Source organism: Bubalus bubalis, chromosome 19 (assembly GCF_019923935.1).
Source record: "Bubalus bubalis isolate 160015118507 breed Murrah chromosome 19, NDDB_SH_1, whole genome shotgun sequence".
NCBI lineage: Eukaryota > Metazoa > Chordata > Mammalia > Artiodactyla > Bovidae > Bubalus > Bubalus bubalis.
The window spans coordinates 61,982,921-62,007,911 of record NC_059175.1 but is presented as its reverse complement, the minus strand read 5'-3'; the positions used below and the strand labels follow the sequence as shown (position 1 = coordinate 62,007,911).

The 24,991-nt window shown below is 44.5% G+C and overlaps 1 protein-coding gene across 4 annotated transcripts in view; it reads right to left on the bottom strand.

The window, feature by feature from the left end:
- Window positions 1-24,991, bottom strand: part of CTNND2 (catenin delta 2) — a 1,127,175-nt gene that overhangs the window by 149,717 nt on the left and 952,467 nt on the right. For all 4 annotated transcript variants that reach the window (XM_025270807.3, XM_025270808.3, XM_044932646.2 and 1 more), the window contains one exon: window positions 5,548-5,665. In XM_025270807.3, coding sequence (XP_025126592.1) covers window positions 5,548-5,665 — 118 coding nt within the window. The remainder of the gene's footprint in view (window positions 1-5,547; window positions 5,666-24,991) is intronic.

The window sequence follows — 24,991 nt, the reverse complement described above, 5'->3', positions numbered from 1 at the left end:
GGGCGGAAAATACCCAATTTTCAGAAATTTTTTTTTTTACTGTTTTAATTGAAAAATCCATTTTTTTTTCTTCTTAAATATTCATTTATTTATTTGGCTGTGTGGGGTCTTGGTTGTGCACACAGGATCCTCACTGTGGTGTGTAAGGCTGTGAAGTACAGGGCTCAGCATTTTCAGCTCAAGAGCTTAGATACCCCTTGGCATGGGGGATCTTAGTTTCCCAACCGGGGAAAAAACCTGAGTCCTCTGCACTGCAAGGTGGAGTCTTAACCACTAGACCACCAGGGAAGTCCCCCCAATTTTTAAAAAAGACAAAATAATGGTGGAAAGTGAAACTGAAAGCCGCTCAGTCGTGTCTGACTCTTGGCGACCCCATGGACTATACAGTCCATGGAATTCTCCAGGCCAGAATACTGGAGTGGGTTGCTTTTCCCTTTCCAGAGGACCTTCCCAACCCAGGGATTGAACCCAGGTCTCCTACATTGCAGGAGGATTCTTTACCAGCTGATCCACCAGGGAAGCCCAACTAAGTTTTATTATTTTTTTAAGCTTAAGCATTACTTTGAATTATAGTTGATTTACAAGGTCATGTTAGTTTCAGATGTCCAAAATCTGAAAAAGAAGAGGTAAGTTTTCTTTTTAAAAGTATGCCAACTTGCCTGTCCCTTTTCAGGCACCAACTACGTGACAGCCACCATTCAAGGAAAGGAAAATAGTTCCATTTTAGAGACGAGGAAATGAGGTCTGAGGCTGTTGGTAACTCATCCCACTCACCCCTATAGACTAGAGACCGTACCATTTTCTCTAGTCCTGGGCTGGGACTGGAAACGGGGTGGGGACTGCCGGAGTTCAGATCCTGCACTGCTCCCACTTATGATGGGAATCTGGTAAAAGGCAGCATGTAACTTTGACCTGACTACTGGAGGCATGAAAAATCAAGCAGGAAAACCAGTTTTCAGGGTGTATTTCTGGAGCCGTTGCGATTTCAGACCTTTCGGGTCAGCTTTTCAAGGTTTCATGGGCTGCTAATCCCACAGGCTTTCAGTCAACTTGATTTTTCTATTTCAAGCATCCTCTCAGCATCAAAAAAAGGAACCGGCATGAAAGCAGGGAAACACAGGACGACTCGAGAGAGAGAGCAGTCTCTCCCTGAAAGGAAAATGTTGTGACAGAAAACATAAGTCAGAACGATTTTCAAATCAGCTCAGAATGATTTTTCTTACATCAAAGACCTGGGAGAATAAACTTCTTTCTCACCCTCTTGTTCCCCTTCCCTGGGGGCACATCCATGCTTCTGTTTAACAAATGACAACTGCGGAATACATCCGCAGTTTCGAGAAGTGCTTTATAACCTACCTGAGGCTGAGCAACATCTTAGGGAGAAGCCGGATGCAGAGAGAGAAGAGAGGGAGAAAGTTGGGGGAGGGGCTAGGAGGGGGGATGGGGCTTCCCTTATAGCTCAGTTGGTAAAGAATCCCCCTGCAACACAGGAGACCCTGGTTTGATTCCTGGGTTAGGAAGATCCCCTGGAGAAGGGACAGGCTACCCACTCCAGTATTCTTGGGCTTCCCTGGTTGGCTCAGCTGGGAAAGAATCTGCCTGCAACTCGGGAGACCTGGGTTCGATCCCTGGGTTGGGAAGATCCTCCTGGAGAAGGGAAAGGCTACCCACGCCAGTATTCTTGGGCTTCCCTGGTTGCTCAGCTGGGAAAGAATCTGCCTGCAACGTGGGAGACCTGGGTTCGATCCCTGGGTCGGGAAGATCCCCCTGGAGAAGGGAAAGGCTACTCACTCCAGTATTCTGGCCTGGAGAATTTCATGGACTGTATAGTCCATGGGGTCTCCAAAGAGTCGGATATGACTTTTCCTTTCACTTTTCACTTTCAGGAGGAGGGGAAGAGAGACAGGAGACGGCAGAGAAGGACAGATTGGGGGTGGTCCCAGAGGTTGAACTCATCTCTCTCCTTAAGCCTGGTTTGGGAGGGTGACCAAGTCAAGTGCTTTTCCCTGTAAGGGCAGGGAAAGAAAGAGAACAGCCATGGCCCTTCTTGGGGATACCAGCAGAAGGTGTGTGGCAGCTGGTGGTTTGGGTTTCAACATCCATCGCTGTCAACAGAGCTTTCGGCAGTTCCTCTTGGTCACCAGGGTCATTTTGAGTCCTCATTTTCTATTAGACAGGGCTAATTTGGAAGCCGTTTGTAGAACGCGCCACCATATGTTAGGCATTCAACAAACCGTCCCAGTTACAGGAGCCGAGCTGAGCGTGTGTGTAGCATACAGGCTCTTTGACTCATTAACTCCAGTGGCCTCAAAGATAGCATGCACACATTTCTCCCTCCTCTAGCTTGTCACTGTGAAAGCTTAGAAGTGGCCAAGCAGAGGGCTGAGTGGAAAAATGATGGGGCAATAATAATACGTTAAAACTCAACAGCACCTTCTGGCCAGCAAAGCGCTGTCGAGTAATTTATCACATTTGATCCGCTCAACAGCTCTAAGGGTCCTCCTTGTCTCGAAGCTGAGGTCACTCGGGTCCTATCCTCTGGTCATAGGGAGAAGGAGATGGTACATTTTCTAGTACACTCCTGGGGCCATGCTGGGTGTTCTGGATACTCAATCAGGAATAGCTGAGTCTCCTTTTTTTTTTTTTTTTCTTTTAATTTTTAGTTTATATTGGAACATAGTTGGTGAACACCATTGTCTTCGTTTCAGGTGTACAGCCAAGTGATTCTGCTCTACATAGACAGGTATCTACTCTTTTTCCAAATCTTTTCCTATTTGGGTCATTGCAGAATATTGAGCAGAGTTCCCTGTGCTATGCAGTAGGTGCTTGTTGATTATTTATTTTCAATATAGTGATGTGTACATGTCAATCCCAAACTCCCAATTTATCCCCCACACCAACCTTTCCCCACTGGTAACCATAAATTTTTCACTTCCAACCATGTTTGTTTTCTGTGAACCTGTTTCTGTTTTTATAAATAAGTTCATTTGTATTATTTTTTTTGATTCTACATATGAGCAATATCATATATTTGTCTTCCTCTGACATTTTTCACTTAGTCTGATCACCTTGGGATTCATCCATGTTGCTGCAAATGGCTTTATTTCAAGGCATATCTGAGCCTTCTGACACCAGCTCTGAATGGTCTTCATTTTTCCAGTTTCCACTCTGTGGGGAAATGTGGTCACTAACAAAGAGAATCTTCAAGGTCTCTCAAGAGTTTGAGGAGTCTGGTCCTCTGACACACCAGAAAAAAGACGTGTGTGTCTCACAGCACTCTGATTTTGGACCACACTCATGAAGGTTGCCTTACCACCACGATGGTGTTACGGGACCAGGGCAAGACTCATATTTTATTGTCAGCTAGAAGGCCCAGTCAGTATTAAAGATTGCTTGGTATCCATAAGGCTTAAAGCCCCCATGCCTTAGTATTTACCACTCTGAATATTAAGATCCTTGGCATTGCAGCTTCTGTGAATTATGAATTACCTTGAGTAGCTCTTTTAAAAAATCCTGTGTCTATTGTGTTAGCAGGTCTCTATAAATACTCAAGACATCTTGACTGTTCCCTTCTTTAGAAACTTAATTCTCCTGTCAGTGATATTAAAAGGTCTACAATGGCTGTTAAGGGCATTTACAAGAGAGGTTGATTAAATCTTTTCTATCATATTTCACTTTGGATATTGATGTCACACACACAGTAAATGAATGGTTGCAAATGTCACTAACAGGCAGTGATAAGATGACAAACAGTTTATAATTGGATTCAGTTAGTACTCCAAGGGTTTGAGTCCCAGAAGTACCGTGGACTTCTGGTCTATGGGAGTAGGGCACCCCCATCAGTAATTTTCTAAATTTGTCAGTCACTCCAATGTGCAGGCAAGGTTGAGAAGTGCCATGCTAAATCACCCCACGCCAAAGAGTAACTAAATGGATAAAATCACTCTTACTTGTTCTTTATCTGACCTTACAACTAAAACAACTAAATTGCAGTGTGTTGGGTCCCCAACTAGAGTCTATTTTAAAGCTGTATCTGCTAAGGTGGGTTTTTCAATCCAAGATGCACATGGAATCACCTGATGAACTTCCAGAGGAACAGAAATCAGAGATAAGAGCTAAACGTCTGGATTCAGGGGGGCTGTGCAGAGGTCTAGGCACATGCATTTATCAAATGCTCCAAAGGCAATTCCAGTGAAGAGCTGGCATTAAAAACCATGGGTTCATCAAGACGTCTTGAGAGGAAAGCATGCCAGTTTTAGGTGAGATGGTCTTGAAGTAAGAACCAGATGCCAGACATGTATTTTGTGGGTGGATGGCTTCTCATGGATTGCTGATTAAACTCTGGACATTGATTATGATAAATATTTTGACTGGAAATCATTTGACAGAGCATTATGTACAATTAATAAATTGTGTCCTGTGCAATATTAATCATTTTACTTCATGAATATGTGTATTGCTTAGGACTTACTATATTTTGATTATGTAATATCAATTATCCAATGCACGTGTTTATATACATTAAAAACCAAACAAACTGTGGGACTGGGCTTTGGTTCACAGCCAGGGCCAATTTTTGGCTCCCCACGGTGCATCTGGAAATGTCAGGAGACATTTTTTTTTGTCACAACTGGGGTGGGGGGAGGAAGGTACTGGCATCTAGTGGGTGGAGACCTGGAATGTTGCCCGAAACCCTATAGTCCACAGGACAGTCCACAGCAAAGAAGTGGACTGAAATATTGAGAGAGTGGCTCTGAGAAAGGTCTTACTAAGGTGTCAAATTCATCAAGTGCCTTACTTTAAAGTATCGGTAAAGTCTGTGCTTATATTAGGATATTATGAAATTATAAATTTTTTATGTAAAGTGAACCCGAACTAAGAGAATCCCAGGGATGGAGCAGCCTGCTGGGCTGCCGTCTATGGGGTCACACAGAGTCGGACACGACTGAAGCGACTTAGCAGCAGTAGCAGCAGCAGAACCCAAACTAAGTCAAAAGACAAAAGAGGACAAAACAAAATAGCCCAAACACTGTCAAAAATCCACCCAATTCTATTTTGGTTTGTGAACTAAAACACTGAATAGACACTGATGATCAATGTTTTGACAGGCTTGTTTATGCAGCATTTTGACAGCATTTATTTAGACTTCATTGGGCATTCTTGAAATGGCATTGGGCAGTATTAAGCTGTTCAAAAGCTATCTTGTAGAATATAGGGTTATTTAAATCTCAGGTAGCTTGACTATTTTTTTTTTTCTTTTTGCCAGTGGATTTTAGAAAATGAAGCTAGAAGCTCATGGGCAACTTGCTATGTGAAAGTTTATACACTGATCTGGAACACCTGTAGCTGGAGTAATTTAATCTAAATTTTTACTTGCTACTAATCAAGAATTAAGTGTCTAGTTCTAGGCTAGGATTAGAAGTCAATACAGATTTCAGAGTGAAAGTATTAAGTGTTGCATTAACTCTCCATCCTTGTTAGCCATTGTTTGATCCCCCGGGGAATCTTTGTTCTCTAAGATGCTTCATCTATGCAAATACGACAAACCTTGCTATCGATCTCGCTGCTCCCCAGCGCAGACTGAATCACATAAAGCAGCGCGTCCGTGAGCCCGTCACATTCCCGCATTCTCCTGCGGGCCTCCTCTCCGGCTGAACTAACATTCCTGCAAAGCAAAAGGACATATCAGCACCGTTCACAGTGGCCACCGAAAGAACGTTCTTCCATGCCCATCTCTTCTCGTTTGTTTTTCTTTAGTCCGCGACATATGGCATGCGGGATCTTAGTACCATGACCAGAAATCCAACCCATGCCCCCTGCTTTGGGAAGCCAGAGTCTTGACCACTGGATCACCAGGGAAGTCCCTTCCTCTCAAAGTTTTAATGAAAACACTTTGCTAGCCTTTCAGAAGGTTTACCAAGAATGTAGTTTTAATGAGGGGAGAATGGCCTCCACAAATGGATTCTAGAATTGGATGAGCCACAGATATCTGCATCAAAACAGGGAATGCAGAATTCCGAACACGTGATCCGTGAGAGTCCTGTGACCACTAAGAAAGGAGACTTTGTAAAAGTCTTCAAGGTCTGCTTCTGTTACAATCGACGAGGGAATAAGAAGCTCTTTGATTCAAAGGGCTGTTCTTCTTTGAAAAGTTTGAAATACTTTTCAAGGACAAAGTTTCCAACTTACTGACATATCTTAGAGGTCTAATTTCACCTGTCTCAAAAAATATATCTATCTGGGCCCTGACAGAGGGAAATTCTAGAAGTTTACTCTAAGGACACAGAGATTTCTCTGAGAATTTGGTCATCAGAATACCCATGGCACCTTTTATGTAGGAGTGATGGCACAAGCTGAGCTAAAGGCAACAGAAGGGGCCTCTTTAATGGAATGCACAGCTGGGAGGGGAGTGAACTTCCAGACCCACAAAAGACATCAGACGATCCAGACAAAGGTGAATCTCCTGAGTGCTTTTATTACCCCACCACCTGAGAAGGCCTTCTTCCTCTCCCAACCACGGCCAGGATTTGGTTCTAGCAGAAAACTTGCAGGGCTTCCCAGGTGGCGCTAGTGGTAAAGAACCTTCCTGCCAAAGCAGGAGACATTAAGACGAGGGTCCAATCCCTGGGTAAGGAATATCCCCTGAAGGAGGGCATGGCAACTCACACCAGTATTCTTGCCTGGAGAGTCCTATGGACAGGGAAGCCTGGAAGTCCATAGGGTCACAAAATGTCAGACACAATGGAAGTGATGCAAGCACAGAGAACTTTTGCAGCAACTGATTTACAGACAGCACAGCCTACTGGAGGGAGGCTGGAGGAGGTGAGGAAACGGAAGGTACAAAGAGGCTGAAAAGTTTAGGAACTGTGGGAAAGGGTGATGAAAAGAGATAATGATCCAGGCAAGGCAATAATTCTCAAGCTACGTAGCATTAGAATCGCCTGGAGGGTGTGTTCATGTACAGTTGGGCCCACGTTGGCCCCATAGGTGGAGTTGGATAATTTGCATATTTGGTGATGCTGACGTTGCAGATCTACACTAAACTAGAGCTGTAACGGGGAAGAGTCAATTTTGACTCATCCGTGCTAGATCTGTTTCTTTGACTTTAACCCTGTTTTTTTTTTTTTCTTTTTTTGGGGGGGGCATTTTTTGTTATTATAATCATACACGATGGCCTGCCTCTGAGAGTGGGGCGCTTTGCCTGTTAAGCTAAAGTGCCTTTGTTTAGAATCTTGTCCACCTGTAGGTGGCTGGAAGAAAGTAAAAAACACATTTCCCCTGCCCGAGGCTTGCCACTGTAGGAGATATTTGCAAGATTAATGGCCTTTTTTTACTTTGTTTCCTTGCCTCCCCCCATCTCTGATTTATAAAAGAACCTGGCATCCAGACTCTGGCAAAATGGTTATTTTGAGACCTTAGTCTGCCATTTTCTCGGTCAGCTGGCTTTCCAGATGAAGCTGTATTCCTTGCCTCAACACCTCCTCTCTCAGATTCACTGGCCTTTCCTGCGGTGAGCAGGGAGAGCTTAGACTCGGTAACAGCGTTACTTCTAGTTCTAGGGGTGGGGCTGGAGTTTGGTTGGGGAGGGTACTGTTCTTTTCTGGAGCCTGCCATGTGGCAGATTCTAAGAGTCAGTGGCCACAGGAGCAGCTGAACAGAACGAATCTCTGAACCCATGCTATAATTGACACAACTATTCTCATTTCATTTCCCAACATCCTTCCCTGTTACATTTCATTGTGTTTTACAGATGAGAAAGGCAGGCTCAGATGGGGTGTCCAAGTTCCCACAGGTAGTAAAAGTGGAGATGTCAGAACAAAACCCAGGTCTGTGAAGGAGAGAAAAGCAAGGGGCTTCGAGTTCGATGTACAACATGGACTACATTTTTTAGGAATTAAATAAAAATAAAATATATTTAATTTCAAAAGGCTACTGAACATTCATGCTTTCTTTAATACCTAAAAAGTTCTGCAGACATGTTTAAAGAGGATCTATCAGCGTTTTAACGTAACACCACTGGAAAAGGTTATTCAATGAAAATTAGAAGTTTTGGCATTTGTTGATCTTAAAATATAACCAAAACTCCTCATTGCCTCAGACAATGTAACTGAGCAAATGTAGGCAGCATCCCTGGAAGGGAGGAAGACATCTTTCTGTGAAAGAAGAAGTGGTGACAGGCACATTGGTATTATTATTAAAAGGACGGCCTTTGCAGGAGAGCATTTTTAGATCCAGAAGTGATTTTCACCACATGGAGTTCTGATGCTGTTAGAGCCCAGTCAGACCTCTTTGGTCAGAAAAGTGCTGAGTGCAATGAATGACTGCCTTTTCCTACTTTGATGAGATCACGTTTCCAAAGACAGAATGACAGAAAGTTAAACTAGAAAGGACTGTAGAGACAGGAAGCTCATGTGCAGCTTAGTCTCAAACACTCCTGCCCCTTTTCCTTACCCATGAATACCCAGTCTTTCCTTGGAGTAGCTTTACAATGGGGATGGCTGCCTCCTAAGTCACAAATAAGCATCCCTATGATCAACCCTGTTTTCACTGGTCATCATGAATGGGCAGGGCCAACCAATGGGAAAGATCAAGAATTAATAACTTTGTCAACATCATACCTTTTCAATACTAATTTTGTTTTGAGTTTCTGTTTGATTTTAGTCCAGTCTCTGCCAAAAATTTTAAAAAGTTATTAACAGGCTACAATAAGAAAATGTGTAATATACTGAGAAATGAGAAAGACTAATGAGGTCCCAAGAGGGACAAGGAAGTGCTTAGGACACACGCCTAAATCTCCCCCCACCCCCTCTCCAGTGATGCAGGGTGGGCGGGTGGGCAGGAAAGTACCACAGCGCCTGCAGTAGGATGAGGCATCATATATGTTAATATTTTTAAGTGAACTGAGGTGTGAACATGTCTCTCTTTCAATGGCTAAGAGCATCCTACAAGCCTTTGGGGTTGGGTTTCCACTTTTATTCCTGAATGAGTGAAACATTTCAGAAGATTACCTTTGATTTTTACCCCCTGTTCCAACACGAAATTTATTCTACTTGTGCATTTCGCTCTTTAAAAATGAAAATTCCAATACTGTTGTGTGTTGGTCACTGGTTGTAGTTATGGTCCTATATAAGTGACTGCATAAGAGTCTCATAAACAGCCAGTGTCCAGCCTACAAAGTTCCTCCCCTCCTGCTGTACTTAAACCATCTTCTACTCATTTTGAGGGAGGTGATTTCCATGTCTGACTAGAAGCTGGTGCAGCAAAATTTCTATGCATAAAAGTTAACACTGAAACAAAGCCTTGTAGATATTTTGTTTAAAAAAAGCGCAATGATACTGTAATATCTATTTCTTAGAAATAATCAGTATAATCTTGATCGAATTGTCAGTTGATATAGTCCCTTGGACTTCAAGGAGATCCAACCAATCCATCCTAAAGGAAATCAGTCCTGAATATTCATTGGAAGGACTGATGTTGAAGCTGAAACTCCAATGCTTTGGCCACCTGATGTAAAGAGCTGACTCATTTGAAAATACCCTGATGCTGGGAAAGATTGAGGGGGATGAGAGAGGGGAGGAGAAGGGGATGACAGAGGATAAGCTGGTTGGATGGTATCACCGACTCAATGGACATAAGTTTGAGTAGACTCCAGGAGTTGGTGATGGACAGGGAGGCCTGGCGTGCTGCAGTCCATGGGGTCACAAAGAGTCAGATACGACTGAGTGACTGAACTGAACTGAACATAATTTGGAAATTTCTGCTTAAAGCAGATTCTATAATCTTTTCATCTCTCTTCTTTTCTCCACCCAGCCTGATCCTTGGCATTTATAACTGGCCTCCATTGAGGGTCTTCTCATACCTGGCCCACCTCCAACCCCATGAACCCTGGGTTCCACCCCTGTTAAAATTCCTTACCATCCTTCCTACAGCCCCACACAACTCTGGACTGTTGAGCACCAGGCAATTTTGTCTCATCTCCCAGTTTATTATTAGCAGAGCCCAGATGCTGGGTCTCTGCAGAATCTGGGCTGGGTTCCTGAGACTCTATACAAGTGTGAAGAGGGGCACGGGGCCGCCAGAGGGCTTTAGAGAGCAGAGCTGAGACCACTTCAAGGAACACAGGTAGTCTGGAGGCAAAACGGAAATATGAAGCTACTCACTGTCCTGATGCCAGCCCAGCAGGACAGGCATGGGGAGAGGCAGAATCCACAGAGCCGGCAGCACAGACCTGATGTTCAAGCTGCTCCCTCTCTGATGTGGGGGAGGGGGGGCACATTCTCCACATTGAGCTGCTGGCAGCCCAGGTGGGGTGCTCTGAGTGCCAGGCAGCGCAGCACCAGACCCTCTCCTCCTGCCTGGTGTAGATCAGCAGGAGCAAGTAGGTAAACACTTAGGACGTTTGGCCTCCCCTGCACCTGCCTGGTGAACTCGTCTTTCTAGAAGCATTTCCTTTTAGTGTTGCCTTTTTCTGACATCTCACCCAGAGAGCAGAACCAAGGATGACAGGATAAGTCCCTGGCTTTGAAACCTTGCAACTGGGATTTGCTGGGCTGGGTTTCCAAGCTGCTTTGGCCCAGCACTTCATTTTATTTTCCACATCTCTGTTTCTGGAAGTGGAATGTCTATAACTATTACCCCGTGCCTGTTCCAACACTGTATATTGGGGGCAAATAAGCTGTTTCTTTAGAATCATAGGTTCATAGGTGGAGAGGAACTCTTCCCCAGCAGCTATACTTTATGGGTCACTGATGCACTTCATGGTTACTCATCTACACCTGATTAGATGATTCCGATTTTGAACTTTTGAGCTGAAGAGATTTAGGACCTTAAGTTGATGGTGTAATTGGGATGAAAAGACATGGGGTAGATGTGGATATTTGGGGACCAGAGGGTGGACTGGGGTGGACCAAATAATAGCCCCCAAAGATGTCTGTGTCCTAATCCCTGGAAACTGAATGGATTTCTTTACATGGACAAAGGGACTTTGCAGATGGAATTAAGGTTATAGACTTTAAAATAGGGAGCCTGTCCTGGATGATCTCTATGGACCCAGTCTGATCACATGAGCCTTACAAGCAGAGAACATTCTCTAGCTGGAGTCAGAGAGATCCCAGAAGGAGAACTCAACTCCCTCTCTGGTGCTGGTTCTGATGTATATGGACCACATGCAAAGGTGAAAGGGAGAGGAAGCTGGCTCCTAGCTGACAGCTGGCAAAGAGACAAACACCTCTGTCCGACAGCCACAAGGAACTCGATTCTGGCAACAACCTGAAGGAGCTTGGAACAGGCCCTCCCAAGAGCCATTAGTAAGGAACGTAACCCTGATAACACCTTGATTTTAAGTTAGTAAAATGAGAATTAGATTTTCAACCCACAGAAAATGTAAGATAATAAATTTTGTTGTTCTTAATTAATTAATTTATTTATTTTTTAATTTTATTTTTAAACTTTACATAATTGTATTAGTTTTGCCAAATATCAAAATGAATCCGCCACAGGTATACATGTGTTCCCCATCCTGAACCCTCCTCCCTCCTCCCTCCCCATTCCATCCCTCTGGGTCGTAATTTTGTTGTTCTATGTCACTAAGCTTGTAGTAATTTGTTACAGCAGCAATAAGAAACTAACACACAGCGTTTGGCTTGTTTGACTCAAGGGTAAGTGGAATTCTTCTCAACACCATCCCTAAAATTTTCACACACAGACACACACCCCTTCCCTTTGTTGTTGTTCATGGACTGCAGCACACTAGACTCCTCTGTCCTCCACTATCTCCTGGAGTTTGCTCAAATTCATATCTGTCAAGATGGTGATGTCATCCAACCATCTCATCCTCTGTCGCCTCCTTCTCCTCCTGCTCCAAATCTTTCCCAATATCAGGATCTTTTCCAATGAGTTGGCTCTTTGCACCAGATGACCAAAGTATTAGAGCTTCAGCTTCAGCATCAGTCCTTCCAATGAATATGCAGAGTTGATTTCCTTTAGGATTGACTGGTTTGATCTCCTTGCAGTCCAACGGACTCTAAAGAGTCTTCTCCAGCACCACAATTCAAAAGCATCAATACTTCAGCACTCAGCCTTCCTTATGGTTCCTTCCCTAGAAAACTGTTTATCTGCAGTGGGCTCATGCAAGCTTTAGGAAGGTATTTCCAGATGATCAAATAATTGTATAGATTTGATTAAGACCCAAATAAGCCATGTATAAGAAAATAAAAATTATGCCTATTGGGGTGAGGTGCTACCCTTGACTGTGCAAGATCGGGAGACAGTCTATGTAACTCAGGGCATACTAAGGCCCTCTGCACAGGAAATACTGATGGGATAGGATGATGCACCTTTTGAGGCAGAAGTACGCTGCTTTAATTTATTTTGCCCCCTTGCTGAGCTGATTAAACACAAGAGTGCCACCAGGTCAGTGGTCATCTTGGCCCAGCTTGCTCTCCTGCCTGGTTGACATCCTTCGCTTCTTCCAGTCCTCTTTCTGGCAGAAGCGGCCCCCCAAACCTCAGTCTTTACAGCTTCCAGGGAACAGAGTGCTGTGGCTGGTACTCAGCACTGCGTGGGAAATGAGTGGACTGTAGGGAGAGAAATGAGTCAGCTTCTCAGCTCTGCTTGAGTGAAGTCTGTACTGCAGCCTCGTTGCTTTAAATGAATTCCCAGAACATCATCTGAAATGCTAACCCTAAGTACCAAATGGTACGAACCGCATCAGGAATAGCCTCACCTCCATAAACTTTTATTGGGTACGAATAATGGGAGGTTGAATTTACTTGAAAAGCTTTTGACTTCTCTGTCTACATATGTTTTTAAAGTGGGTACTTCATTATAGTCAAGTCAGAACAATTTCCAGAGAAATCAATTTCCCTTTTTCCTTTTAAAAAAAAAAAATTTTTTTTTAAGATTAGCCGAGTCCTGCTGCTTGGATTCCTGCTATGCAACTTGCAGTCATCTCCCAAGGAAGGCAATTTCTTTATAAGTCAGGACACTGATGGCTTGGAAATTGCTTTGCTGAGCTGCAGAGGCAGAATGCTTCAGTGGCCTAAAGACCAACTACCTCCTGTACTGGCAGTAAACCCCACTGCCATGCTGTGCCCTGTTGACACCCCCACCCCACCTATGAATGGAAACCAGCGAAGAGAGACAGAGGAGCCCCTCTGACGTGGACTATTCCATGCTGCCCCTTTCCAGGACTACCCAGACACGTGCCTTCTGGAATCAGCCACACACCTCACTCACAGTTCCAAGGATGCCCAGAGTGGAACCAGAAATGCCTGAGTTAACAGACACCCTATTGCTGTCAAGGACTACCTAGGATCTCAGCTCCTCAATTCTAATTAAAATTGATGAACGCCACAGAGTTAAGTGCTCTATGCAATGTCTGCTCAAAGTTTCCCGTTGGGCTAAATTACAAGGAAATCTCAGGGAAGAAAAGGGTGAAGACTGTGTGACTAAACGGTGAACTGCGAGCTGAATTGTGCCTGTGATTCTTTGGGCTCCGTGAACACCCACAATTGTTTTCTAGCTTGTAACACTCGGGGCAGAAGCTGAGGCTCTAACTCAACTGCATCTCGAGTTTAGAGCAGTGTTGGGAAAAGACTCTGATGTTGGGGGCAGGAGAAGAAGGGGATGACAGAGGATGAGATGGCTGGATGGCATCACTGACTCAATGGATGTGAGTCTGAGTGAACTCCGGGAGTTGGTGATGGACAGGGAGGCCTGGCATGCTGCGATTCATGGGGTTGCAAAGAGTCAGACACGACTGAGTGACTGAACTGAACGGTAGCCCAATCCCCTGGCCATTGATGCCCACCTGCCCTGTATTCCACTAACTCTTGAAACATTTCACTAGGGTACGTTTGTGGTAGGCTCTTCTTTCTAGAGCATCGACTTCGAATCAGGATGCATCTCATACTGGAGGCCCACACATCCCACCTCTGTCCTGGCACCTCAGCATCCCATTAAGTCTTTGTATCACCATCACCACCACTGCACAGAGCATTTCCACAGAACAAAACCAAGAGCTGGCCAATGGCAGCTCTGCCTTGATTACAAACGCAAAAACAGCAAAAAGAAGATGTCATGGATCAACATGCAAGCGAAGTTCAAACATGACTGGAACAATGTTTTTTTTTTTTTTTGGCTTTTACATTTTTTTTCTTTTTTTTTTTAAATTTTATTTTATTTTTAAACTTAACATAACTGTATTAGATTTGCCAAATATCAAAATGAATCCGCCACAGGAACAATGTTTTAAACACGAAGATAGTGTTTTCTTCTTTTTTATGCTAAACCAATCATTGACCAGCTTGATTTAAGGTACATCACAAAACCTGAGCTTTAAAACACATTAATATACTAATATGCCAGGAAACTGGGAAGTAGAAAGCACAATATTCACTTCAGACAGCAGACAGCTTCCAGAAAAGTGAGCATCGTGGCTAAATAAATAATGAGTAATGCCGAGGCCGTCCAATTCTGTGTATTCTGAGTCTTCTGTATTCCAAGAAGTAGGAGAACAAAGCTGACTAATAAAGGATTGTAGGTAATTGGCTACTTGCCTTTTAAATGTAAGATTGTGGGTTTGAAGACTTTCAAGATTTGGCATTATGTTCCAGATTATTAATAATTATTATGAAAACCACCTTTCTAACTTGCATTCCAATTTATCTCAATTCCCCATAGGCAGTCAGGTAATCTTTCAGTTTATTTACCTATAGGAAATTTTAACTGATTGTACTTCAAAGACATATTAAAGCTGGGAATCCATGTGATTTTTTAAAAAGCTCCCTCACCTAGATGGTACATGTTCCTCAAGCTGCATTCCTTGTTTTCATAATTGCTTTGATCATGCATGGATACCATACTGAGTCACAATAACAACAATAAAAAACTCAAAGCACTGAATATCATCAGAGGCAAGGAAGTGCACTTACTCTGGGTCTTCCCTCTTCCTTCTGCTTCTAACCCCTCTGCTGCTGCTGCTGCTGCATTGCTTCAGTTGTGTCTGACTCTAGCGACCCCATGAACTGCAGCCTACCAGGCTCCTCCATCCATGGGATTTTCTAGGCAAAAGTACTGGAGTGGGGTGCCATTGCCTTCTCCGTCTAATCCCTCTATCTCAGTGCAATTCCCCAACCTCTCCCAAATATGGTTTTGCCCAGGGTATTTACTGTCAGACTGTTGCCATCAGCATTCCTCTAAGCTGAGGTCTCACTGTCCTTGCCCAGCAAGAGAAGGTTCAGTTCAGTTCAGTTCAGTTCAGTCGCTCAGTCGTGTCCGACTCTTTGCGATCCCATGAATCGCAGCACGCCAGGCCTCCCTGTCCATCACTAACTCCCGGAGTTCACTCAAACTCAAGTCCATCGAGTCAGTGATGCCATCCAGCCATCTCATCCTCTGTCGTCCCCTTCTCCTGCCCCCAATCCCTCCCAGCATCAAAGTCTTTTCCAATGAGTCAACTCTTCGCATGAGGTGGCCAAAGTACTGGAGTTTCAGCTTTAGCATCATTCCTTCCAAAGAATACCGAGGGCTGATCTCCTTTAGAATGGACTGGTTGGATCTCCTTGCAGTCCAAGGGACTCAAGAGAAGGTTAAGTGCTTAGAAAAAGGGGCCACAGGATACAGAAGGCAAAGCCCCTGTTACTTTGTTGCTCCAGGGCAGATGCCTGCTGGTAACCATCCCCTTCTGCTTTAAACATGTTTTTTGGTTTGTTTTCTTACACTTCTTTTTTGGAAAATGTCTCCTTAAATCTGTGGCCAAAATGCTAACAAAAATAGTCCCTATATCAAAACTGCTTAAGCCTCATGTCCAAATGGGAAGGAAGTGATTAAAAATAAAAATACATTTTTCCCTTTAATCTCTTAAAATGTACCCATCTCTTCTAATTGCTATTTCATGGATTTAGAAGTTTTGATGACTCACTAGGCAGTCTTTTATTTGGGCAAAAGTGAAAGTGTTAGTCGCTCAATGGTGTCCGACTCTTTATGATCCCATGGACTGTAGCCCACCAGGCTTCTCTGTCCATGGGATTCTCCAGGCAAGAGTACTGGAGTTGGTAGCCACTTCCTTCTCCAGGGGATCTTCCTGACCCAGGGATCAAACCCAGGTCTCCTGCACTGCTGGCAGATTCTTTACTGTCTGAGCTACCAGGGAAGCCAAAGAACATGATAAATGATGCAAAGTCCAGACTGCAGTTAACTTGGCCAGGGATTACTATATAGTTCTAAGCTAACTGAAATGAACAAATAAGGCCAATGGTTGTTTGGCCAAAAATGAACTAAGACTACAGAAGGTGTCTCTGGACCACTCTCTTTTCTTCTTGTTTTAGAATGGAAATATCTAGTGTAGGAGTGGTGGGGGACAGGAAGGAGGAAAAACTCTAAGAATACATTATATAATTTGCATAAGAAAAAAAACATACAGAAAATTCAGCAAAACTATGATCTCTTGCCTTTTAAGTTTTCTCTGAAAGGGAGAAGAGAATACATTTAATCTTATATATTGAAACATCTTTCAACTTCTGGGAAGAAATTTCTGAAGCACTTATTAAAAGAAAGCAGGAGTCAGCTTTTTAAAGATGGGTGCCAATGTGGACTTTCAACTTTATGCACTGGTCTTAATCACAATTAGGAATAGTGCTGGAAAAATCGGTATCAGAACTGTTCAAAGAAACTCGTTTAAAATCAAGTTTAATTGTCTGCTTCCATTATCATCATGGCTTTTTTCTTCTTGGTTGTGGGAGGGAAAAATTCTAAAGATGTCTGTTCATTAGCATATGATATCACTCATATGTGGAACCTAATTTTAAAAAATGACACAAATGAACTTCTTTACAAAACAGAAACAGAGGTACAGATATCAAAAACTAAACTTACAGACAATGAAAAAAAACTTTCCCCAAAGGGGAAATGGGCTGAGGGGACTAGATAAATCACGAGCTTGGGATGAACACACACACACTACTATATATAAGATAGATAACCAACAAGGACCTCCTGTGTAGCACAGGGAACTCAACTCAATGTTCTGTGATAACCTATATGAGAAAAGAACCTGAAAAGGAATGAATATATGTATACATATGGCGGGGTTTCCCAGGTGGCACAGTGGTGAAGAATCCACCTGCCAGTGCAGGAGACGCAGGATACGTGGGTTTGACCCCGGGGTCAGGAAGATCCCCTGGAAGAGGAAATGGCAACACACTCCAGTATTCTTGCCTGGAAAATTTCATGAACAGAGGCGCCTGGTGGGCTACCGTCCATGGGGTTGCAAAGAGACATAACGGAGCTGTTGTGTATATGTATGACTGAATCACTTTGCTGCATACCTGAAACTAACTCAACATTGTAAATCAGCTATAAATAAAAGTCACTCAGTCGTGTCTGACTCTTTGTGACCCCATGGCCTATACAGTCCATGGAATTCTCCAGGCCAGAATACTGGAGTGAGTTGCCATTTCCTTCTCCAGGGGATCTTCCCAACCCAGGGATTGAACCCGGGTCTCCTGAATTGCAGGCAGATTCTTTACCAACTGAGCTATCAGGGAATCTAAAAAAAAAAATTCAGCTACACTCCAATAAAATTTTAAAAAAAGAAAAACTTAAACAAACAAACAAAAAACCTCTTCAAGATGACTGCCTTCTCGTGGTTCAACCAAACCCTCAAACACTAATCCAGTCACTGCTGTGAAGGGGCTTTGCAGATGGAATTAAGTTACTAATCAGCTGACCTGAAGACAAGGCAATGATCCTGAGGCATCCTCCTGAATTCAGTGTAATCAAGTGAGCTCTTGAAAGCAGAAGAGGGAGACAGAAAAGTCAGTCCAACAGATGTAGCTGAAGAGGGGCTGGGAGGGCTGAGGAAAGGTGAGGAGAGAGAACCTGAGCCTGCTGGCTCTGTGAGATGAAGGAAGGGGGCCACCAGCCAGGCCAGGTGGTGGCCTCTGTTAGCTGAGAACACCTCCCAGGCTCCAGCCAGCACGGGCAGAGGCCCTCAGTCTATAGCTGCCAGGAACTGAATTTGGCCAGTGACCTGAAAGAGCCAGGAAGCAGGTCCTCCCTAGAGGGTCCTGATAAAAACCCACCTGCAGACACCTTGATTTTGGACTTGTGAGACTTGAAGCAAGAAAAATGAGCCAAGCTTCCCAGAATGCTGAGGTAGACCACTCTGAGATCATATGTTTGTGTTGTTCCAAACCTCCTTTTTTGTTGTTCAGTGGTTAGGTTGGGTCCAACTCTGTGACCCCATGCACTGCAGCATGCCAGGCTTCCCTGTCCTTCACCATCTCCCAGAGCTTGGTCAAACTCATGTCCATTGAGTCAGTGATGCCATCCAATCATCTCATCCTCTGTTGTTCCCTTCTCCTGCCCTCAGTCTTTCCCAGCATCAGGGTCTTTTCCAATGAGTCTGCTCTTTGCATCAGGTAGCTAAAGTATTGGAGCTTCAGCTTCAGCATCAGTCCTTTCAATGAATATTCAGAGTTGATTTCCTTCAGGATTGACTAGTTTGATCTCCTTTTAGTCCAAGGCACTCTCAAGAGTCTTCTCAAACACCACAATTTGAAAGCATATATTCTTTGGCCTTCTTTATGGTCCAACTCTCACATCCATACATGACTGCTGGAAAAACCATAGCTTTGTGACTGTACAGACCTTTGTTGGCAAAGTAATGTCTCTGTTTTTAATATGCTATCTAGGTTTGTCATAGCTTTCCTTCCAAGGAGCAAACATCTTTTAATTTCATGGCTGTAGTCACTGTCAGCAGTGATTTTAGAGTGCAAGAAAATAAAGCCTGTCACTGTTTCCGTTTTTTCCTGCGTCTATTTGCCATGAAGTGATGAGACTGGATGCCATGATCTTAGTTTCTAGAATGTTGAGTTTTAAGTTGGCTTTTTCACTCTCCCCTTTTACCTTCATCAAGAGGCTCTTTAGTTCTTCACTTTCTACCATTAGGGTAGAAACCTGCATATCTGAGGTTTGTGGTAATTTGTTAACAGCAGTGATAGTAAAACCACTTCATTTGCACATTCACAGGAAAAAAATCATATTTTTCACTAATGTTCATTTTAACATCTCTGCTAAATTATTTCAAAACTTTGAGACAAACCTTTTGCATCCTCCAATGGAGGCACTTCAGATGTTTTCAATCATGAGATGCCATTGTTAGGATTTTTAGATGCCTCTTGCTGCAGGAATGGTAAGCTAAACACATCTCTCACCAACTCCAGGTAACCTCATGTGACTTTTCTTGGTTTACTACTACCAGATGGCTTGTCATTAGCATGAGTACAGGATAATGGTATCACTGGGTGCAAATTTCCTTTAACTGCTTTAGTGGTGAAGGGAATAGTGCTTTAAAAAAATGAAAGAATTATAATATTGCACAGAAAGGTCACACAGCAAAGACACTTTGAGCAGCCACAGAGCCTCATTAAAGGCAGCTTACAGGTTGGCAATGAAGAGTCTGGCTTTACTGTCTCTCCTCGTCACTTTAAATAAGCACTTCAATTGGAGGATCTCTTGCCTGTTACCATACTGGCGACATTCTCCTGATGCTGAGCAAATGTTAAGGTTTTATTTAAAAACTGGACCCTTAAGCAGCTCAGTGGCCACCCTCCACCATTGGCCCAGGGCACATCGTTGTCTGGGTTCACCGCTCTTTGTAAATGATAATGGTTCTCGGAATTCTGGCACAAGACACAGAAAATTACTTCATGGGGGAAAAATGTCAAGCCATTGATGATGTACCATGAAAATAATCTAGATAATATAATTTGGAAACACAAGTTTTTCTAAACACTCACTTTAATTCAATTACACTTATGATCAATCCTCTTGGATCTGCTAATGTGGGAAGGTTCTCACCAGCTAATTACTAAGGAAAAAAGTTACAGAAAAGATAGAATGATTCTGAAACAGGAGGAAGGTGGGCAGGGCACCACATTTAAAAGAATGACAGACCATGGGACACAAGATAAGTGGTTAGAACCAACCAGGTCCAAGACGGCAGTCGAGTCGACTTCCTCTAGAAGTACCTCGAGCCTCAGTGTATGCTCACTGTAAAACATCACCTTGCTGATGGACACACCTACGGTGCCATGACAGTTCCAAGGCCAACCATAAAAGGTGAGAAAGCCGGCAGTGGCCCAGTTCCTAGAAATCTCCACTACCTCCTCCCAACAAACAGCTAGAATAGCCCTCCCACTTAATAGCCCATGAAATTACCCATTCCTATAAAATGTGACAATCCTGTACCCTGACGCTGCTCTTGCTTCTAAGATGGACCATACTTTGCCGTGGAGTATGTTTCTCTCTCAAAGAATCTACCTCTTACCTACCAGTTTGCCTCTCCCTGAATTCTTTCTGTCATGAGACATTAAGAACCTGAACTTCATTAAGTCCTGGGACCAGGTGTGAGCTCAGTTAAAAGCCTGTGGATTCACATCCCAATCTGAGTTACAAGGTTTCAACTCTATTTTTTCTGCAAAAGGGAAGTAGGTAGGGGAATCCTTCTATATTATAGAAAATCACCACCTGTTGGATCAGTAGACCCAGGGATCAAATCCAGTATTTCCAATAATCCAATAATCCCCTAAAATTCCCTCAGAGACACAATGGACTGCTTTAGTTTTAATCACAAATACTCACCATAGAGCATTTTTTATAGCACATGCCAAAAATCAAATATACAGTTTATTCCAATGCCAAAGCAATTTAGAACTGCTGCAGGCTTAAAGTAATAGTTTCCTCTTTTTCTCCTACATGGACACACCTCAAGGATAGGGTGCCCATGACTGATACCCTCCCGTCAGCACTGGCCACTGGTGGAGTGGGAGCTGTGGACGGCTTTGGGTTACCAGCAGGTACAAGGCAGCCAGCCACAGCTACACCCCCGCTCTGCCTCTGGTCTGCAGCACAGTGGGTGGGCAGAGACACTTAATGTCTGCATCCGTGTTGATTATCTTTTTGTGCTTGGTTTCAATTCTGATTTCCCTCACCAGGGAGCCCCTGAATTATACTGGGGATGAACAGAATACAAAGAATGAGGATGACAATGAACCTTTGCAAAGTGATTTGTGGTTACAGTGATCAAGAGGTGAAGGAGGAGGAAATCTTAAAAGCAAGGGGAAAAAAAAAACAGATAAAAAGTAACGGAGAAAGAAAAGTAGTGCTAATTGGAATCTGTTTGGGGGGGGCAGGCACTGGGGACGGGGGGGAGGTTTCCTTACAGGTTATTTTGCTGTGCAACAAACACTTTAATTCTCTGGATAAATACGATGTGGATCACCCTTGAATCTTACCTTACCTGCACATCTACATTCAATCAGCCAGCACATCAATCAGCTCCAGTATCAAAGCATCTTCAGAATCCTGCTCCATGGCCACTGCTGGGCCCACAGCACTGGCATCTCTTGTCTCTTAATCGGTCTCTCTGCTTCTGTCCTCATTCTGAAACCAAGCAGGACCCTGTGGGGCTCCAGTGCACAAAAGCCTTTCTATGTCCCCCAGTTTTCTTGTTTATAGCAAACAGGCTTCATTCAGCCTTCAAGACCTTCTCTGAGTTCTAAAGGTGGGTTCAAACAGTTTCTGATTAGGGAATAGAGGGGATGCAAAGGATTGGACATAACTGAGCTACTGAACTAAACTGGGGACGCAAAGACAAAGGCGGAGCAGCCAAGAAACAATAGTGCAGCCTTGGGGCAGGGTGATGGTTCCCCTCAAGGGATGCACACAGAAATATCTTTGAGCTGTTTTGCAGAAACTAAAACCCTACCAGGTCAAAGAAGCTAACTGTATGCTGCCCACCAGAAGGTTAATGATGCTGACTCCCAATTACTCCACCACCAACCAGAAGGATGTCCACGAGCTGGTCATGCCCTCTGAATCATCATTATAAAGCTCCTCACCTCCCACTCCTGGTCAGGACACAGCACACTTTTGTGGGCATTAGCCTGTTGTGGCCCCTCTTGGCTGGCAGAGCAAAAAAGCTCTTCTTTTCTGCTCCACCCAAAACTCTGCCTTTGAGATTCAATTTGGTACTGGTGTACAGAGATGGGATTTGGGTTACAATTCCCCCACATTTCAGGGAAGCTCCAGTGATTCTTCTAAGATGTACATCAGTGCACAAGTCCACCACTCTAAGACCTTCCACTGTACTCAGAGTCAGACTCGAGGTCCTGTTCACAGCGTCTGCCTGGGAACTCTTCCTTCTTTGTCACTTGGCCAAGTGCTACTCATCTTTCCTGTCTTTTTTCACAGGGAGGCTTCCCCTGCCCGCTGCCCAGGTGAAACCCCTTTGTTCTATGCTCCTTCATTGAACACTTTCATAATTCTCACCCCACTTATATTACTTGCTTCCTGCTCCCTGGCATCTGGTTATGGTCATTCCACACTCTGGTCATGGAGCATCATGCTATCCTGGGGAAGAGCTAGAGGCTGGGCAGCTGGCCTACAAGAAGGGTGGCTGTGGGAAGGATGGCCAGTGATGCGAGCTGACAAAGTGAACGCAAACTCTGATTAGGGATAGATTATGATTATGTCCAATCCAGACAGATGCCCTTGGCCAGCTGTGTCTGCACTCAGATGCGCAGGCTGGCAGCGGGCAGCGCTCGGTGGTTCCACGTCTGCGCCCAGGGCAGATTTTGGTCTGTGGCTAAATCCGCATGGCTGATTGTGGTTGATTTCTTGGCTTGTCAAATGGGTGATAACTTTCTAGCACGGGAAGGAGACAGAAGGACTAAGTGACAGCAGTGCTAATGTGCTGTAGCCACAGAGAGGACATAAAAGTGGAAGCCTGCACCTAAAGCAGAGGCCAGCTGGCCACTCCTCCTCCAGCCCTGGTCCATGGAGAGTTCAGTGACAGAGCAGGCCACATTCATATCTCGTTAAAGGAATTTCAGACTAGAGACTCTGCAGTTGGAGGCAGTGGGGATTCTTGAGGAGCCAGGGAGAAGGATGATCACAGGAGGAGGACATCCCAGGAATACCTCCACACCTATCTCTTAGAAGGTCCTGATTTCTATAATATAATATCTGTGATTATTGGCATTCATTTGTAATGAATGGAAGTATTTTATGCTCTGAAAGTCAGTCTGGGGAGTAGAAAACCTTTGGTGTCAAATTTCAGCTCTGATATTATCAACCTTGCCTTGGGCAACACATTTACGTTCTCTGACCTTCAGTTTGTCCATCTGTAAAGTGGGCTCATGTTTTGAGACAATTGGACAAGGTAAAGTCTGTAAGAGGATGAGATGGTTGAATGGCATCACTGACTCAGTGGACATGAGTTTGAGTAAACTCTGGGAGCTGGTGATGGACAGGGAAGCCTGGCGTGCTGTAATCCACAGGGTCACAGCGAGTCAGACACAACTTGAGAGACTGAGCGACAACAACCCGGCACAGCTCAGCCTTCCTCGCCTCACCCTCGTCCCAGCCCTGCATGGCCGCCACCGCTGTCGTTCACAGACGGAGAAACTGAGGCTGGGAGAGGCCACCTTGGGTGCCCAAGATCTTGCAACTAGCAGGTTTCCGGTCAGATCTGGATTTGAAGCCAGCAGCCTCTTGGTTTGGAGTTCACGCTTAACAATGATATCCCGTCCCTACATCACATCTATCGCAAAGACAGTGTGTCGAAGCTTCATGCACGACCTGGATGGGCCCAGGCCCAGCACACAGAGCCAGCAGCCTCCCGGCTCCATGGGCTCCTCTGCCCGCTCCACGATCCCTGCAGCTGGCCTGTCCTCTGCCCTCACCCATCCTCCTCCCGGTGGGCACAGCATGGGGAACATGGTGTCTGTAATTGCCTACCCTCCTGGGGGTCCCTGTGGCCTACAAAAGTCAAGAAACCTCTTTGAAATGACCTTCCCTCTCAATGGTTTTCAATTGGCTCCCAAAAGGCCCTTCTTATTGCAGGGGCCTCTTGGGTCCTTCCCTGCCAACCACATCCTGACTAGTCCCCCTCAGCCACTTGCCCACCCCAGTCTGTCCCCTCTACCCCTTCCCCTGAAAGCTCGCCTGCCTCCCAGGGCAGGCCCCTGGCAGTCTTCCTGAAGTCCTTCACGTAGAATCTGTGATTGCTTCACTCAGGGCCCTCCGGAAATTCTGCATACACGTTTGGCATGGCACTAAGCGCACGCATTATGCGCTATAGCTCAGAAGCCTTTCTATCCTTCTAGCCATGAGTATCATGTCTTATGGGGCTTCCCAGGTGGCGCAGAATCCCTGTAGCTCAGATGGTAAAGAATCTGCCTGCAGTGCAGGAGACCCAGGTTCGATCTCTGCGTCAGGAAGATCATCTAGAGAAGGGAATGGCAGTTCACGCCAGTGTTCTTGCCTGAAGAATCCCATGGACAGAGGAGCCTGGCGGAGTACAGCCCGTGGGGTCACAAAGAGTCGGACGTGACTGAGCGACTAACACCACTACACAACTACTACAGAAGAATCTGCCTGCAGCGTGGGAAGCCCAGCTTGATCCCTGGGTTGGAAAGATCCCCCGGAGACGGGAATGGCTACTCACTGCAGTATCATGTCTTATTCGTGCACTATGTCTTACTCATGTGTGTTTCTCTGGTACCTGGGCACATACTAGAAATTTAATATATGTTTGTGCGGAACAACAGATGTCACCCATGTTATTTACGTTGTTCATTTAGCACTTGCCCAAGGAGGCGATGAAGATATGGTTACGACTCTTCTAATTATTTATAAGTAAGACGGGCTGGCTGCAGGGTTGAGTGCTAACTGGCTGATTCCTAGGAAGTAATGTCATGGCAGAGCATTCTATTTGGATTCAGAAAGTCTAGGTTTAAATCCTGGCTCACAGTGTATACCATGAGCTCTGAAACACATTGCTAAACCTCTATAAGCTGCATTTTCTTCTTATTTAAAATGGGGGAGGGACATACACAAGAAGCTATCATACATAAAGTTCTCATGAGAATGAGGTGATGTTTAGCGTCCATATTTATTATCTAACTTCGTTGATAAACCAATA